Source organism: Ceratosolen solmsi, unplaced genomic scaffold (genome assembly GCF_000503995.2).
Source record: "Ceratosolen solmsi marchali unplaced genomic scaffold, CerSol_1.0 scaffold7, whole genome shotgun sequence".
Lineage (NCBI taxonomy): Eukaryota > Metazoa > Arthropoda > Insecta > Hymenoptera > Agaonidae > Ceratosolen > Ceratosolen solmsi.
This window is the reverse complement of record NW_011948413.1, coordinates 17,078,693-17,097,700: the sequence shown is the minus strand read 5'-3', so window position 1 is coordinate 17,097,700 and position 19,008 is coordinate 17,078,693. Positions and strand designations below refer to the sequence as shown.

The 19,008-nt window shown below is 31.8% G+C and overlaps 1 protein-coding gene across 1 annotated transcript in view; it reads left to right on the top strand.

Annotated features, from left to right (window-relative positions):
• Positions 1 to 11,018, top strand: part of LOC105367568 (unconventional myosin-IXb) — a 17,419-nt gene extending 6,401 nt beyond the window's left edge. Inside the window, 11 exon segments of the mRNA XM_011506328.1 lie at positions 114 to 497; positions 3,135 to 3,410; positions 3,612 to 4,184; positions 4,563 to 4,652; positions 4,829 to 5,849; positions 6,590 to 7,102; positions 7,550 to 8,285; positions 8,774 to 9,194; positions 9,507 to 10,013; positions 10,015 to 10,079; positions 10,294 to 11,018. Of these exon segments, the coding sequence (XP_011504630.1) occupies positions 114 to 497; positions 3,135 to 3,410; positions 3,612 to 4,184; positions 4,563 to 4,652; positions 4,829 to 5,849; positions 6,590 to 7,102; positions 7,550 to 8,285; positions 8,774 to 9,194; positions 9,507 to 10,013; positions 10,015 to 10,079; positions 10,294 to 10,391 (4,684 nt within the window). The 3' untranslated portion in view covers positions 10,392 to 11,018.
• Positions 11,019 to 19,008: the final 7,990 nt, after the last annotated feature.

Here is a 19,008-nt window from a genome sequence, read left to right as displayed (position 1 = left end):
TCATCTACGAATTAGTAACGTGTCCTTTGGGAGGGAGAGGTTTTGAACGATCAGGCATCAAATGCGCATCAGCAGGGTCTTCTCGTCTAAGCATGAGAGCGTCATTTTTCCAGTTCGCACAAACACAACCGCCCGAGCTATCAGAAGCAGCAGCGCGTGTGCCAGGTTGCTGCGAGCCCAACGAGTTGCACTGGTGCCATTACACAAAACAACGACAGCATTAACAACAATAATCATCATCACCACCACCACCACCATCACCATCATCATCACCATAACAACAACAACAACAACAACAACAACAACAACAATCGCCTGTCGTGGCCGCAGTTTCGAAATGTTAATCAAGCGAGCGGAGCTGTAGGCAAGGGCGCGCTAAGGGTGGCCAGAGATCATGATCAGCTGGGCTCCGGTAGAAATAGACAGAGCAAGCTCGATTCGAGAGTTCTGCCAAAAGACGAAGCGAGCGTCATGGAGCGGGCCAATCAAATTGTCATGTATGTAAAGATTGTGCCGCCTCCGTGTTATTTTGGTACGACTTTTTGGTATGCCCGAACGTTTTTTATCGTTCCTTGGATAAGTATTTTTTAATGGGTGCAATTTTTCGCTCTGAGAAATTTTAATTTCGAGTTAAGTTTGTTATTGCTTTCAATCAATTTCTCTTACGAATTGTTTTGGCATTGCATTACTATCTAAACATTACTTCCGTTATAATTAATCTAATCAATGTAATTGTGGGCTACGATCAAACTGAATTTATTCAACCAAATAACGACTTTGTGGTCTGTGATAAAAACGAATATTTAGATAATTCCGAAGAGCTTTGGGTTCCTTGAAACGTAATGGGCTAACGTTAATTTAAAAATTCCAAAAGTCCCACGCATCAAATACAATTAATATGCTATCAAAAAAATTATAATAAAATTGAAATAAATTTAATGAATTCATAATGGATTAGCGTTGAGGAAAAATGATTCGAGCGTACCTAAAAGTATGATTACTCATCGATAAATTCGCCAAGTTAAGATCATATTGAATGTAAAATACGAAGTACTATATATTGCATAGTATTGAAATTATTATTATTTGTGATTTAAATTTCATTCTCATTATTTATTGTATTTATTTACTTTACAATTATGATTTTTCGTATTGCTGTTTGTTTATTTATATTCTTTACTTGATTTGGCGGGTTTCCATTGTAGGGCACTTTTTATATAAAAACTGAGTTTAGACTTAATAATAAGATTAAAAGCTACACACGCGTTAAATGAAATTAAAAATAGGAGCTTTCACTATTTCTATTATCTACTGGCAGTATAAAAGCATCCATTTAGCAAGGCACAGTCTTGGTTATGGAGGGTGAAGGGCGTTTTTTTTTTTTAACTTTGCATTTACGTAGGCAATGGATTAGTAGAAGGGTATAATATCTTATACGTGTTAACGAATTAGGCTCGTAGCAGGGATCGGTTAATTTATTACGTAAATTATGCAATATACCTCAGATTTAATTACTTGATTAAAGCAATTAATTTTTCACGAGGAACTATATTATAATTTGAATTTTTAATAATTTTTATTACTTACCACGTTATTTGCACAAATTCGTTAAATTAATATTTTCGATTAAAAAAAAAAAAAAAAAAAAAAAAAAAAAAAAAAAAAAAAAATTATAATTATTCAACACAATTTTCTCATTCGACTGGTTATTTAATGAAAGTGTGCACATATCATTGTAAAAATATGTTAGCGATAAAAAAATTGTCTAAATAAAAAGTAATTAATAAATTTCCCATCCCTGATTAGTAGTAAAGGTTTTCTTATAGCGTCGATTTTTTTACACTGTAGTTCGCATTTACACAAAATACACTCCAATCCCTTTCGAATTTATCTTATCCACGCTACGCAATATATAAAATAGTTCATGCTCTCATATGTACATGTCATCGGCATAGTCATCGTCATCTAATTCTTTTTGACGACTCATTCATTATATCTGCTCATTCATTCGATTTCCATTGCTTCGTTTAAAACGTTACTTAGCTTTAATTCATTACAATAAAAATATCGTGCATGAAAACTACCATTCATCTTATATATTTTCGAGTAAATTAACTCAGAGATACAGATGAGTCAATTTGCTTGATAAATGCCGCTAATTATAATGTTGACATCTTTATACCTATTGCATGCTTTATACTAAATGAACTGTAAAATTTTTATACAGATTTTTTTCCTTTACTTTATATAGATTTTCATTAAATATCAAATTTAGAGTAAATGGTTGTAAATATATATGTATATGTATATATGTATATATGTATGTATGTATATATATATATATATATATATATATATATATATATATATATCATTACTGGGCTTTATATTTATATACTTATGCAAAGAAACTTAGTTTTTCCACAGTTACGTGCAAAATTTTTATAATTTTTTTGCAAGAATGACTTTAAAGGTATTGAAAAATATTGCTTACACAGTTGAAAATTATTATTGCATTATTTGTGATTTGATTATGAATGAGACTTCTAAAAAATTTAATTCAATTATTATAAATTATTATCAAATATTACGATAGTTCTTTTGATATAAATTTTTTAATTGGAAACCTTAATTTCAACATATCGTTATTATATGTTTGAATTAAAATTTTTAATAAAATGTAAAATATTTATATAATTGTTTAGAGTATAATAAGAATCGAAAATTGAATTATTTTGAAACAAACATAAGTGCTTACCTTACAGATTAAAAAAGAAAAAATAAGAAAACACTTTTGAAGAATAAAGCTTATCTCTATATATTTTCACAAGTTTTACGGCGTCTGATCCGTCAATTTTATCACACACAAATAATGCATCGTTCACATCAACGCTTTAATAAATATTCTTTAGTATGAGAGATTTTCTCGTAAATTGATTTTGACAATTATTTTCAACTATGTATCGAACAAAAAAAGAAAAATTCTTTACTTTAAAAGGGCTATGCTTACATAAAAGTTTTCTCTGAATATTCTATTAATTAATGCGGGGTGAAAGATCTCACGTACGCTGAACAATATGAAGATAGAAAGAATTACAACTAACTCGTACGCTTGCCGATGTTTTGTCATGCAGGAAAAACAAGTCATTCCGACCACGGGAGCGCGGCAAGAAGGGCCTAAAGAATCTTCAGACGGTAAAAACATTGGCTGGGAGGACGCAGAGCTATGGCACTGGGCCAGGTAAAGCAAGGAAGCAGCCGATGACGGTGTCAGCGCAATTTCAGCAGAGTCTGCACAGTTTGATGGATACTTTAAATCAGGCTAATCCCTTCTTCATCAGGTGTATCAAGAGCAATGCTAATAAGGTGCCCAATGAATTTGACGAAGAGACGGTTCAGCGTCAGCTCAGGTGCACCTTCTAGTTATTTATATATTAATTAATTTATCTTTTAAATTATGGTAAACAAGTAACTAGGGAACTTATTTTATTAGAATGAAATCTTAAGTGAAACTTAATTTATTGAATTCAGTAATGAAATTGTAAAATCGATAATTATCGTAGAAAATTCTGTCAAATCATTATTAAAAATGATAATTATTGACCTGACAGGTATACTGGAATGCTGGAGACCGTACGAATCCGTCAGGCTGGCTTCAACGTCCGTCTCACCTATGAGGAATTCATTCAACTTTATCGAATGCTTTTACCCAAGGGCCTTCTCAGTACACAAACCGACGTCCGCGATTTCCTCTTGACGTTGAATCTCAATCGAGACAATTACCAATTAGGCACGACGAAGGTCTTCTTACGCGAATCCGAGAAGATCAAACTGGACATTGAATTGCATCAGCAGATCATTACGAGCATAACTACGATACAAAAATGGTTCAGAGCCTGTCTCGAGAGACGAAAATTCCTAAGGCTGAAGAATGCCGCTGTTCTCATACAGGCGTTCTGGCGTATGGTGACTGCTCAGCGACTTGCGAGGTCCTTGAGGACAAGAATCGATGCCGCTATTCACATACAGTCCGCATGGAGGGCGTATAAGCAACAGAAGTGGTACAAAAAATTTAGATCAGCTGTAATAATATTCCAGGCTTGTGTTAGAGGGAATAATGTGAGGAGAGCCTTGACCGAATTAAAGAAAAAGAAACGAGGAATGTCTGTTAAGGAACAACGAGAGTGAGTAGCGCAATTACATCTTATTATTATCTTCTCTCTCTCTCTCTCTCTCTCTCTCTCTCTCTCTCTCTCTCTCTCTTATAAGGCTTAAAAGGCGCTTTTTAATCAAAATATATATAAATATTCAAGTCCTTCGATTTTTGTTCTTAAAAGTTTATTTTCGTCTAGAAATTCAACAGAAATCATGAATAATAATAAATAATAAAAAAATAATAATAATCGTTATTAATAATAATAAATAATCAATATCAATAATAATCCTATAACGATAGTAATTATTAATAATAAATTCTAAATTACTTAATGAGTTTTAAAGTATATTTAATGAAATTAAGTATCAAGTCTATAGTTTGTTAACCGTTTTTGCTCTTACGGTAGATCATTTGGTCAAGAATCCAATTCTTCTGGCTCCGTTGAAAGTAATTTACCATCACGACTGGAACTTAATAATCGAATAACTCACATAAGGTATACTCGCATTTACTGGTATTTAATGTAATTTAATTTCCAATTTATCAATGCACATACAGTCTATATTTCGAATGTTGTATGTAGATTTTTTACGTGTCAGTTCGCTTTCTCACGAGGCTCAACAAGAACGTATTCTAATCGTAATAGAGAAAATTGCTTAAAATTACTTACAGAAATGACAATTGCAGTCCTTACGAATCGTCTCCGGAAACTGGCATATCACTCTCGAAGCGCAAAATTATTCTCAATCGACGCATTTCGAACGATACGCCTGCGTCAACGAAAATTCCACTCAACACCGAAACCTATCCATCACCGGATGCCAACAATACGAGTAGCATGAGTACTACCACCACGACCACCAGTGAGCAACATCAGCGCAAGGGCAGTTTAGAGAGCCTCGCGAGTTTATTGAGTTATGAATCTCAGGTATCGGTGGAGTCGTCAGAGTCTCAGCATTCGCACGACAATGCCAATGCAAAGCCGATCCCGAGCACGCGTTTCCGACGCGGTGGCGGAGGTGTCGGCAGCAACGTCAGCAGCGTCGGAGGTTCGAGTAGTATCGAGCATCAGTCGAGCGTCCACACGACTTCGACGACGAGCCGCCTGTCCTCGGTTAGCCGGCGCACCGACAGCTCGTCGACCGGCTACAGCGACGGCGAGACCGATGCGGAAACACCGAGTGCGGTGCACAGTGCGCCGCCCGTGTTTAACGCAAGTGCCCCATCGTTCTCGAGTCCTCGGGACATCAAGTATCACCAGACGTACAGTCCCAACTCGGACATCTGGCGCAAACGGCCGGAATACGGGGTGCCGGAATACCCTTTGCAAGTACCGCATAAGCCGACGATTACGCGGTCGCCTAATGTCACGCAGCATAGAAATCTGAGCGAGGGCTTACTGGAGCAGGAAAGGCTCAACAGGCTTGAGAGACTGAATAAGACGTCGATTACGTCCACGGTGAAGATCGACAGCCCCACGAGGAGGGAGCAGAGGAGGGTCAGCGAGGAGAACGTGAGCACGAGTTCAAGTTTGTTGAAGCGCGAGCAGGCATACACGAAGGAGCCGAAGGATTATAATTATTTGAGAAGACAGAATTCCGAGGGTGATGCGAGCATTGCTGATAGTAGTAGCGTAACCGTGACAGTACCAAAAGCAGCGTTGAGTCCACAAAAATCCGAGCCCGATGTCCCGGTAAGGATTTTCTATATTGCGCGCGATGTTTGCGTATTTTTCATCGCTTCTTATAAATAATAAACAAGCATTAAGTGGTACAACTACATATGAATGACATTAAACTCTCGAGTATTTTTGGCACGTTAGGGCGTGCAGTTTATTTTTATAACGCTGTCTTACTAGTCCAACACACAGCTGTATCATCTAAACTATTTGTATTTTGCTGTTTTGCTATTGTGTATTATAACGCGAGAACGTTAAAAATTGAGGCCAAAGAGGATTATTAATAATTATTACCATGAATGAAAGTGTGAATGAAATATCGTTCCGATGACGATAATCTATTTTCATAAAATTTGTTACACAATACTTTTTCAATCCTAACGCAAATTAATTTCTAATCCTATTTAGATTGACATTAAAGTAAAGCAATTGAGCAACAATAGATATAGTTTTAATTTTAAACTTATTTTATAAGTGTTATGATATTAAATAATTAACTATTTATTTTTTTTACAAATCAAGAGAGGCTCAAATTATCAATATTTCTTAATTTTTAATTGTTATGTAATCAACTTAATGTTGCTCTGTCTTTCCTTTTCTTCTTCTTATTATTTTTTAGTTTTGCAATTTTTTATTACGTTACGTTACGTTTTAACTCTATTATTAATAATAATATAAGTCTAACTCGTTATTATTAGGTAGTATGTATAGTATTAAAATAAAAATAGTATAGACATGTATATTGTTGATTTTAGGTAAGAAGTGCCCGACGCAATAGACCTTCTCGTGAATTGCAATGCCGCTCAATGGGCGAGTCTGTGAATGAAGATACAACCGAAGTTCGCAATGTCCTTCTAGGCACTATCAAAGAGAGCGATCTTGCCAAGACAAATGTTTGGTCTCGCAAAGATGATAAAAAGCACGAGGTAGTCTCACGCTCTGTTACGGATTGGCCTGTCAATAAGAAGGATCCTCACTTTAAGGCTCAGTCTGCCGGTATCAAACGTGTTCGCTCAAATGCTATTACCACTATGGAGCTGCGCCGTCGAAATTCGGATCCTGCAACCAAAGTTTCGGGACTCGGTGATGATAAGGGCAATGTAGAAACAAGTCCGAATGAGCTAAAACCGGCGCCCGGAATGAATCTCCTAGAGTGGAAAGGGAATTTGTTTATACTCGCGGGACATCAGTTTAGGAAGATTGCTAGGTTCTCTAAGGATGACGTGTGTGTCTGCTGTCACGAAAAGATGGACGCTTTTGTTACTCAGGTTAATTATTTTTATGTACATTCACTCACTTACACTGGCAATGTTAAGTTAACCCATGGAGAGGCAATAAAGCGCATTATACAATATCTCATTCAATAGATTCTTAAGCATAATAGTTCAATCGTTTATTCGGAAAATATTGGTTAAAAATCTAAATGTTAAAGTAAATTTGAAAAAAGTTCGAATTTTTTAAAAATATGCTTTAGGAAAATTGAACTATTTATTTTAATGAAAAATTAAAATTAGCTCACTAATATATTTCCAATATAATTTCAATGTTCTTTATCTTTCTATGTTTGATAAAAATTAACTATGATCAATATCATATTTTACTCGTATGAATGTTACCCAGTTTTATTAGATATTACTTACTCTACCTGCATTTGCTGCACATAATTAATAAATATAATAAAGAAGTTGTAAGCTTGAATGTTAATTTAAATGTAGGGTTACAAGTGTATTGACTGCAAGCAGCCTTTTCATGTGAAATGTATTCAAAATGGTGGGGTTTTGAAAATGCCTTGTATACCAGCTAATACGCCGAATCGACGAAATAAGAGAAAACCACCGAGGACGCCGTACGATCAAGTAAAACAAGCTGTCGTGTCCAAATTCAGTCTTACAGGAACATCGGCCTTCTCAGATAGTACCGATAAAATTATCTCGGATGCGAAGGAATTAGCACTGATGCAAGACTTTATTACCAAGAAAATATATATTATGGACGGCCAAGACGATGGGAAAAAGCCACCCAGCGAAGTTGACCGAGTGTTTAAGCAAGCGTTGAGAAAATTCAAGGACGATCTCGTGATAACTTATAGCGTAGCTATACAGCAAGGCATCGAGGGCAACATCAAATATACGGATCTTATAGCAAATTTCCTACATGTTATGGAAACCGTTTGTAAACAGGAGAACTTGAAGGAAGATTTCCCATTAACGATGGGTGTGAATGCTTTCAGGGGCTTCATGAATGAATTTATGGCATTAGCAAAGACTGAATCAATGGAGAAGCAAAGCAAAAGCAAACGAAAGAAGGAGAAAAAAGAGAAGAGGAAGCAGGAGGAGCCAATCAAGCATGGGAATCATATGTTCCAGCTGACGATTATTAATATTCCAACGGCTTGTGAAGTGTGCACATCTTTCTTTATGTGGCCCATTGAACGAGGACTTATTTGTCAAAGTGAGTTTTCGCTCAAGCATTTCTCCCATAAGTGGTAACTTTATTACCAATCAGAAACCAATTCAAACTGACGTTTATTGGATATAAAAAGAAAGAGGCATAAAATTAAAACTTGCGAGGATAAACAATTTTTTACTGCCAAAAATATACGCCCATTAAAATTATAACAACTATTATAATTTTACATAATTGTACAATGAGCACATTTTAATCTTGTGTAATAAATTCAAATTTTTCTTGTTACAGTACATTTATTACTTTAAACTTTTGATACTTTGATATTATTGTGGTCGTGTAAGTTTAAAAATTTCGTATTAACATATGGTACATAAGTGACGCTGAATTACCAATGAGTAATAAATTTCTACATACAAATTCATTGCTTTAAAATTAATTGTAAAAATAAATGGCTAAAATTTCGCCTCCACCAGCATAATTAATGCAATTAGTCGATTAATAAATCCTTTCCTTTCCATCTTCAATTCTAGATTGTAAACTGACTTGTCACAAGAAGTGCTACACAAGAGCATCGGCCGAGTGCGGCAAGGATGGCGTTCTACACGATGCAAATTCGCGCAAAGTTTTTGGCGTCCCGCTTTACAAATTGGACTGCGGCGATGGCAAAGTACCACTCGTCGTCGATAGGTTAATAACTACAATCGAGATGCATGGCCTTTATACCGAGGGTATATACCGCAAAAGTGGTGTGAGCTCGAAAGTGAAGGAGCTCAAGGTTAAAATGGACGAAGGAGATCTAGAAAGAGTGGACTTTGAGAATTATCAGGTGCACGTTTTAGCGGCTGTGCTCAAAAGTTTTTTTAGAGATATGCCCGAGCCGCTGCTTACTTTCGAATACTACGATGATTTTCTTCACGCGGCCAGTTTAACCGAACCCCAGGATCGAATTAGGTAACATTACTGTCCCGTTCTCATATAATTTTAATGATTTTTCTAATGACATACCCAATCCATCAATGAAATTATTTTTTGGACAATCAAGAACGACCTCTCTCTCTTAAAATTTTACCATATTCTTATTATATTGTACAATTGCATTAATAACATTGTATTGAACAGATGAAATTCGGATAGAGAATATTTTAAAAGAGTCAAATATTTTTCCTACGATGTAAATAAAATTAATTATGAAAATACAGGTGTGCATGTAGCGTATTATATCAACGCATTATGTAATAAATATGAAATTCCATTGAAAATTAGCACTCTCTTCGCCATCCTGAAAAAGCTACCCAAGCCAAACTTCGACCTCATGGAGCGATTGATCGTCCACTTGGCTCGCGTGGCGTTGCACGAGCTTGACAATCGCATGTCGCCGTCGGCCCTCGCAATAGTGTTCGCTCCATGCATACTGCGCACCAATCGCACCCTGCCTGCCCAGGATTCGCTGCAGGATGTTGGCCGTCAAACGAAGTGCGTTGAAACTATCGTCCAAGAGAAGTTGCGCATCGTGAAGACGACCCTCGCCGACATCAACACCTTGGATTCGGCTTGCCACTCCGCAACTTACCGGCTGTCGAGTCTCAGGTCGTCAAAGATCTTCAGCCCCGAGGAGCTCAGCACGACCTTATCGGGTGTCGTCGCGGGCAGAGGGAGCAACAGCACTACCACGGATCCGGAGAGGGACCGGGAGGATGAGGAGGAAGCGCTGGTTGGACACATCCAAGAGATCCAGAAGGAAAAGGCACTTTTAACGTCGACTTTACCAAGCCGACCTCTTGCTATCTGCGACGGATCTTGATGATGGTTCGCTCGACGATCTCTTGCCCTCTGCTGGTGAGTAATTTTATTATTTAGAAAAATTAGATTCTCACCTCTTTGATTTCAAAATTTATTGTATTTTCTTTTAGTAGAAAAGACATTTTATATTTATTTCTACTCTACATTTTATCCACTATTATTTTCTCATAAAAATAATGATGTTCTGTAAATAAGTCTTGCACATTTCTTAAATATCATTATATCATTAAATCAGTTATTTTTGTTATAGACGGACTCGTTAGAAAGAAACCAATTCAAAGGCAAAGTTCAGCGGATAGTAGTTTCCCGACTATTATTAACGTAGATGAAGATATGGTAATGGTATGATCAATGGCGAATATACACAATACGTCTTGCCTTTGAAAGAGAGCCAATCTATTTACCGATCAGCTATTTCATTTACAAAAATAGCTCTTTCTGAATTTCTGGAGTTAATGTTCTTCCAGCGTACAATGTTCATAGTTAAGTATATCAAATGTAAACTTGGTCAACTTGTCTTCTCTCACTGACAGTCTAATATTTCGAATGCGCTGTAAGAATAACGGAAAAGATAGTTATACTTATGCATACATATATACATAGCATCGAAGAATACAATATTATGTCGATTCTCATCTTCCTAGAATGCATTCCTCGTTAAAGACTGTCATCTGCATGTGAGTGGGTACACGACAAACAAATGTTAAAAGAAAAGCCTTTCGTCGGTGTGTCGCTTCGTCTACGTTTTTCCAGTTTTAGGGATCCGCCTTTAAATAATAAAAAAAAAAAAATTAACACTCTGTGACTCTTGTGACGATGTGAAAATTCTACTCTTGATATAGATAAATGTAAGAGAGTAAGATATTTATGAATTAATAAAGCGAATCGACATAATTCGCTTAGAATCAAGAGATGTACGAGTGTGTAAGAATGAATGTGGGAGAGAATAATAACACTGCAACCCATGTTAGATGTCCTGTTCTTTTTTTTTTTTTTTCAAAGAAAATTTTCTCTTTTTATTTTGAATGGGCGTTTTTCTGTCTAGTATCTCTTATGTAAAAATGAAGAAAGAAAGAAATAGGAAGAGCGATTGAGGTAATGTACTCAAAGCGTAAATGAAGGTTTATAAAGAGATAGACGATAAACCAAAATATCTTACGTGTACATAATTAATCTGTTACTAGTGTATTGTTGCGATTTTTTGCGAATGACGTTACCAAGATTTATATTTCTACTATTGATTTTTCGTTAATTAAGGATCAACCTAATTGCGAAGCAATCGTACAGCTCTGTGAATCAATTTTTAGCGCGTTATTCCCTGAATTTATCTTGCAATTCGTTCCCCCTTGTATAAAAGAAACCCTTGCGCGCACGTAAGCGTTTTTGTATATTTATTATATACTTTTCTTTTTAAGTATATCGTATAATATAGACATAAGAGAAACCACTCACAGGGCGCAGAACTGATTGATTTTTTAAATCATAATCTCAAAAATTTCCATGCGTTAAGCATCTTGACATAAACATCAGAATAAGAAATAGGATTTAGAATATGGAATAAGAATAAGTATAACGCTTTTATTTATGAATGTATTTATATAATAATTATTTTATAATCCTTAAATAATAATAATTCATGAAGTGATACTACCTTTAATTTTTTTTTTTTTCAATTACTGAATGAAGTTGGAATTATAAACTATTTATAATAATTATGCCGCTCTTAAAATAATTTATTATATTAACAAAAGTATAATTTAATTTTAATTTTAAAATAATAAATTTTATTCACTTTTAATTAGTTTTACATCTAGTGAATACTAATAATTATTTTATATTTTATCGTTAATTAAAAATAGTGTCTTACAAAATATAAACACTACTTTCTAGGTTACAAATTTGCAATAAGTAATAGTTTTTTATTTATCTTATTCCTAGTTCTTACTCCCATTCTGTATTCTTATTTTTGTCGAGATTATAAGTCGATCTCGTATTTTTCATTGATCGATGGTTATTTTTCATTTAGTACATCAACGTTTAGACAAAGATTTTTGTTATTACTTATTGCATTTTGTCTTCAGTCTGATCAATTTTGACGACAAATTATTGCAAGATTTGTTTTCTGGGGTAAAAGAAATTTTGTCCGTTATTTAAAAATAGTTTGTATTTCTCACTGAAGCAGTAATCAATCATGATAATGTAAAAAGGGTTACGCATTTTGTTACTACTAATTAATCAGTTAATTAATTAATAAATTAAGTTTATTTAAAGGTTAATAATGTTGCGATCAAAAAAAAAAAAAAAAAAAAAAAAAAAAAAAAAAAAATACGTTCCTGTTTTACGCGTTGCGTTTCGACAGAAATTAGTTGAACGACGCGCAAGTTAAAATTTTTAATTGATATATACTTCGGCATGTATACTGTATAAAGTTTAATGTTAATGTTTTTTTAAGTCGGGTAGACAACTTTTTTAGTGTTTGAAGAAGCAAGAGATTGGCGGCTTTTTTAATGCTCGATGGTTCTCTTATGTTTTCTTTGAAATCAGGTGTAAAAGTTAAGAAAAATATTACACAGTTATAAGAGAATGAGTATGATTGTATAAGGAAATGTTGTGACTTATTGGGATCTTATCTATTTTTCTCTCGAGCTTATAAAGAATTTGTTATGTTTTTATTTTATTTTTTTTTTTTTTAAGTGTGAGTAAACGTAACCATGACGTCTAAGATCCCTAAGAAGTTATTATATAAGTAGAGTTGAGCGAACGAAAATATGAATGAAAAATAAAAAATAACATCTTGCAAACGATGCATCTAAGTCCTGTGGTATGTACAAAAAATGTAAAAAAAAAGAAGAAAATTCTATAATTTTTGAGATGAAAATATCGATACTTTTGTTCGATGAATCCTTCAACGATGGACATGTGGTCGCGTGTTTGCAAGAGTTTGTATTTTGAACGAATAAAAAGAAATGTATTCAATGGATAGAATACAATAGTTCTTTGTATGAATTAAGAAGTGAGTGATTCGTTATTCACTCAGACTTAAGACATGTTTGTCGTCGTGCAGTAATTGTACGTAAGCGAACATTTAAAATAAATAAAATGTACCTCTAGAAAAACTCAAATACTTACTACAAAAGAAAGAAAGAAATACAAACGGGACTGAGTTATTGTAAAATGACGAAAGATATCCTTGGCGAATATTATTTTTTATTCAAAATTTTATCCTGCTCTTTTTTATTTAAACAGGTTAATCATAAATTTTACACATTTAAGAAAACCGTAAGGCTCTTCCATATGTTATCGTTTTACAACGATTCTGTATAATATAAAAAGCGCAAAGATATAAGAAACAGGTAAAAAGCAAAGATGATCGACTGACTGCATTCTGTGCGGGGCGAACTTTTAAAGCAACAAAATGTCTGTATATTTTTTTAAACATACTATGTGATATATATGCGTATAAATAAAATATACAAAAAAGTCTTGATTTTTCGGCACTTTTCAATCATTCAGTCTGACATCAAACGCATACGCTTCTGTTACTCTGTCACTAACTTAGAAATACTTCTACGTAAGAAAATTATCAATTCGTGCAGAATCCAGAAATAAAACAACCATTATTCGAAATCAAATATTTAATTTTTTGAATGGTATTGCAATTTCGTTAGTTATACGGCTTAATATTTTCTTAAAATCAGATTTTCTTATAATACACGATTAAAACATAACTGTACTGCAATTTTTCAGATGCGGAAGTTTTCTATGTTTGCGTTGTTGTCGGGTCGTGACTCAAATAAGTGTGATACAAAATGATAAAATATTAGAATGATAGGAAAAAAATCTTCATGACAATATTAGGTATGAGAAACTCGTGATCATTAACGATTCAGATTTTGATTACGAGATTCCTGTAAATGAACAATTTTATTTTATTCTTTAATCGTACCAATTTTTAATAGCTATTAAATCATTAAATATCACGCAATTTTTCGTTTTAATTTTATTTCTTACATTGTTTACATGTTATCCATATTATTTTAAAAATATTTTATATAACTGGAATGTAATAGAAATGTAATAAAAAGTTGAATTACTTTTTAAAAGTCGTATATTTCAATTTTCTTGTCAAAATTATCATAAAAAATTAAAATGAAAATGTTTTACAGATTTATGTGAATTACTATAAATACGTCAATTTCTGAATCGTTATCGATATTTGTGATTGCTTTATAGTTTATTAATATTCAGAGAAAATATTTTAAAAATACAAATCTCAACATTGATCGCCAATTCAAATATTTGCGAATTGCACATATTAGATCTTAAAGCATTTGAAATTAGATATTATTAGAAAATATATCATAAAATATCTTTTTTTATAGCAAATATTTCTTATATGTACGTGACCAAAGCTATAATAATTTATTCAATAGTTATGGATTTTTAAAATGGAAGTTTTTAATATATATTCTGAATTCAGTTTTATAATGTAATATTTTTCAAAATCAACAATTTTTCATTCCTATTATAAACTACATATTGATGTATCTTTTTGTTTTTAATATGTACTTTGGTGTTATATAATTCTTAATAAAGCATTAAGATAATTTAACTATTTAATTGTAAACATAATTTACTAAATTCCAAATGAAGCTTTCAAAATATTAAAACATTGTTTCATTTTTAACTTTGTTCAAAGTTATTTTAATTTTGGTCAGTAGAATTTCTATTCTTAATTTATTATATGATAAATTATATTAAAATTAGTACATTTTTAATTATGTTTAAAGGGGCTGATTTTCATTTTATAATTTTGGTTACATACACGTTGGAATCTAGCTACATTTAACTCAATAAAATTTTTTTTGCGATGAATATTTAAGTATAAAATGTCATTTGGTTTCTGATTTAATTTCTCACATATTGTTTGGAAAATGTGTGACTACATGGTATCCACATTTTATGTTCGAATGATGCTAAGATTGCAAGTATATGATTGAATTTTATTTTTATATTTGTATAGATATAGTAATTTGAATCAAGTAACATATAATAATTATAATTAATTATATGATTCACTCAAATAAGTGTATTTTTAGTATTATTCGAATATACTGATTTCTGAATTTTGCTATCTTTTATATTTAGAGTAATATTTATGGCAAGTATGGATGTAATTTTCATATATTTATTATTAAAATAAAAAGTAGCTTATATTCAAAATTATTATTTTTAATCGAATTTATTTATTTCAGTAAAATTCTTAAATTTAATGAAAAATGTATTATAAAGTTTAATATAATAAAAATAAAATTATAAAATTAATTATTTATATTTGAAATGTAAAATTGTATATACACTCCGAATATGTCACTCATTGTCTTTGAAAAGCTTAGGTGCACATAAGCGTAAGATAATATTTTTTTTATGTTAAAAAATAATTAGAAATTCAAGTTTAGCATAACTTGGCCATTATGGTTTTCTTGTGTAGCTTTTAGCAATGAGCGTGGAAACTTATTTCTAACGAGTCACCGATTTTTCTAGTAAAGTTTGTCTTCTCTTTTTACCTACTATAGGCTTGTTTCAAGTTACATGAGAAATATGGACTGTTGCGAGCGAATGAATATCCGTACATTTTTTTTTCATAATGTAAATTAATATAAATATTGAGGTAACTGCATATGACAGAATATTCTGGATAGAAAGAGATACACAAGAGCTGGGGGAGCGGATTTACACTATACAGATTAATTTCGATTTTTGACGAAGACAGATTTATTTCTTAAATTATTCTACTAGATTAAAAAGTATTTTGAATACTTCTTAATGAAATTATAGTATTTTCGTTTAGATGGAGATTTCTCGAACTATTATTATTTCACAGATCATTGATAAAGTATTGATGGGTTAACGAAAATAAATTTTATTTTATATATACGAAAAATAAAAACATAGTTTATTACTAATCAATGAGTTCAATAATTCTTTGTAGAAAAAATTAATTTTTTATTATTATATTTCACTTTATTCCTATATATTTATTATTAATAATACGATAACATTTATAATTCAGTCTTTATTAATTTTGTTGAAAATTAAAGCATAAAAGATAAATGTTACGAGAGATCGCAATTGATTTGATCTTGTATCCACTGCCTCAGAAATAAATTAAGCGAAAGGATAATGAACGATTGAGTGATAAAAATGATGAATTAGTAACCAACGAGGAAATTAAGATATATGCTCTTTTCATTTGTATCTTAATTTAAATCTAAGCATGTATAAGATATCTTTGTTATTTTTCTATTATATAATAACACAAATGATCGCATACAGAAGTTGAAAGGGAATGAACGAAAAATTTAAGTTAGTAAGATTTAAAGATGCGAGTTAACAAAAATACAAAGGTGATATAATGATTAACTCGCTTAAACATAAAAATAAAATCTTCCATTTCAATTATATTATTAGACATGGTAGTCGTTTGTGCTGCGTAACGCGCTTCTATGATTTAAAAAATATTCGTAGGCATCTAAGCTTATAAACGAAATCAAATAGCAAAAATATATGCGAGTGAGAACATTTACATATGATACAAAATAGAGAATTAAACTCTCCAATTGTAGTAATATTCGATATTTTTTTTTTTTTTTTTTTTTTTTTATACACGTATACATTTATTGGAGCAATATATATTTCGCTTTCCACGAGTCGTCTTCGTTTTGAGCGATTTAATCATAAGTTGGTCTGCCACTCGATTCTTTTTACTTTTTTTTTACCCTCGGTGACTATGTGTACACTATAATTATAATTACTATTATTATTATTATTATTATTATTATTATTATTATTATTATTACTAATTTACTTATTTTCATTTTTTACTGGCATTCGTTGTAATTTAAAGCTGCATTTTAGTGTATCATTTTCCTAATATATTTCTCCTTTTTTCATTGGTAATTGACAAAAGGTTAAAGAGAATAAGAATATAAAAAGGATTATCATTTCGGTGACATGGACATTTATAATTATATATAGGTTGCTTGTTGAGTCCGAATTTGATAAATTTTATTTAAAAAAAAGAAGAAAAAAAAAACACGAAACCGCCTGACAATGAAACGATCGTAAGTGTGTAAAACTGTGTGTAAATGCGAATCTACGAATGTTCTATCGTGATTGCATGTAATTTTATATAATATTTGTAAGGCAAAAAAGAAATCTTATGTACAGTATACCTGATGTTAAATAATAAGTATCTACCTTATACCTATGAACTTGTTACGAGTCTTATTAAAATACCTTTTCTGAAATCAGTTTTCTAATTTAAAATAAAACTACGAAAAATATGAGAAAAATAATATAGTACATACAATAAGGTAAAATTGAAAAAATGTTAAGATTCATATTTACGCCAATGTTCGGCGTATTATATTTAATATAGAGATAATATGAAAGTTATTAATATTAAAAAAATTTTTTTTTTTTATCGACCTTTTGATTTAATAAAAGAGCTATTTAATTTAATAGAATAAAATAGATAAATTTTTATTTAAATAAAAAAAAAAAAAAAAAAAAAGAAAATAATAATAATGTTTAATAAATTAGTGTGTAAAATAATATTTTCTTTTAGTGTTAAATACGATATATTATTTAAAAATGAGTAAAAAATATTCTTTCGTGATATTTTATTATTTAAATTACGACAATTAATGTCTTCCCTATCATAATATTAACGTAGAGTTTTAAATATTTTCCTGGCTTTTAACCAGTTTGTGTATAGACATCAATAATTCACTTCATATGCGGTGAAATTTTACTTTAGTCAATATTTGTCCATGGCATGTGATTATAAGGAATAGCTAGGAATTTTACATTTAACAAAGATGAATTTTGGTCAATAAGTAAATCACTTCCCATTAATGTAATTATTAACTTTGTATTCATTATTTAATTAATGAGGTATGGAAATTACTAATACATTAAATTATTTTTAAATGCTATTACGGTGAAAATGTAGTATAGGTATTCATAAATTAAATTGTCCATTGATATAGATTGTAATTGTACGGTAATTAATTTGAAAATTAACATACCGACAAATTTACATCGATTCATAACCTTTTATATAGAAACATATTTTTTAGTAGTCAATAATGTTTAAGTTATTATAACTAAGTAACGACTATGTAATAAGTTTAAACTCGATTATAAATTTACTACTTTGATTTTTCGATATTTAGTAGTCGAGAATTAAGATATGATTTATAATTGTCATTCTAATCGAATTGCCTCGTGGATTTATTATTAGATTTTTAAATCGCCTCTTTTTAATAATTCTTACAAATCATCGTAAATAGATAAATACTGCGATCTTATTTTCTTATCTGGACTCGAATAAACGTAAATTTCTTTCGCTATACACGAAACAGTTTAAAGCAATCCCCCATTATCAAAACATAAACAAACGGCTTGAGCATTTTTATTTTTCCAACCATAATAGCTTTTATCAAAGCAAGTGGAGTTCGCGTGAAAGTGGAATTACTTTAATGTAGCAAAATGAAAAAACAGTGGAGGGAGAATCACCGCTAATAAAAGTTCCTTAATTTATACGACTGGCGAGTTAACATTTTTTCTTTTTCTTTGTCATCCTATCCAATGCCGATTGCCCTATCAAGAGACCGAGATCGTAAATGGATGGGCTGATCATCGTCGGCGCGCGCGTAGCTCTGTACAAGGACGGAAATAAAAGAAAGAGTAAAGAAAAGAAAGAAGCCTCAATTGGGATTGGAGAAGAGCGTGGATTCCGGACGAGGAGAAAAAGTAAAACAGGTAAAACTTTTTTCGATTCAGTATCGTCGCCGTTGGGAGCGCGAAACTGTCGGTTGGGGGTTGGGGTTTGACGGTAGGGGGCTGGCTGGGAGTTGGGTGGGTGGGTGGACGGTCGGTTGGGGGGGGGGGGGCGTTA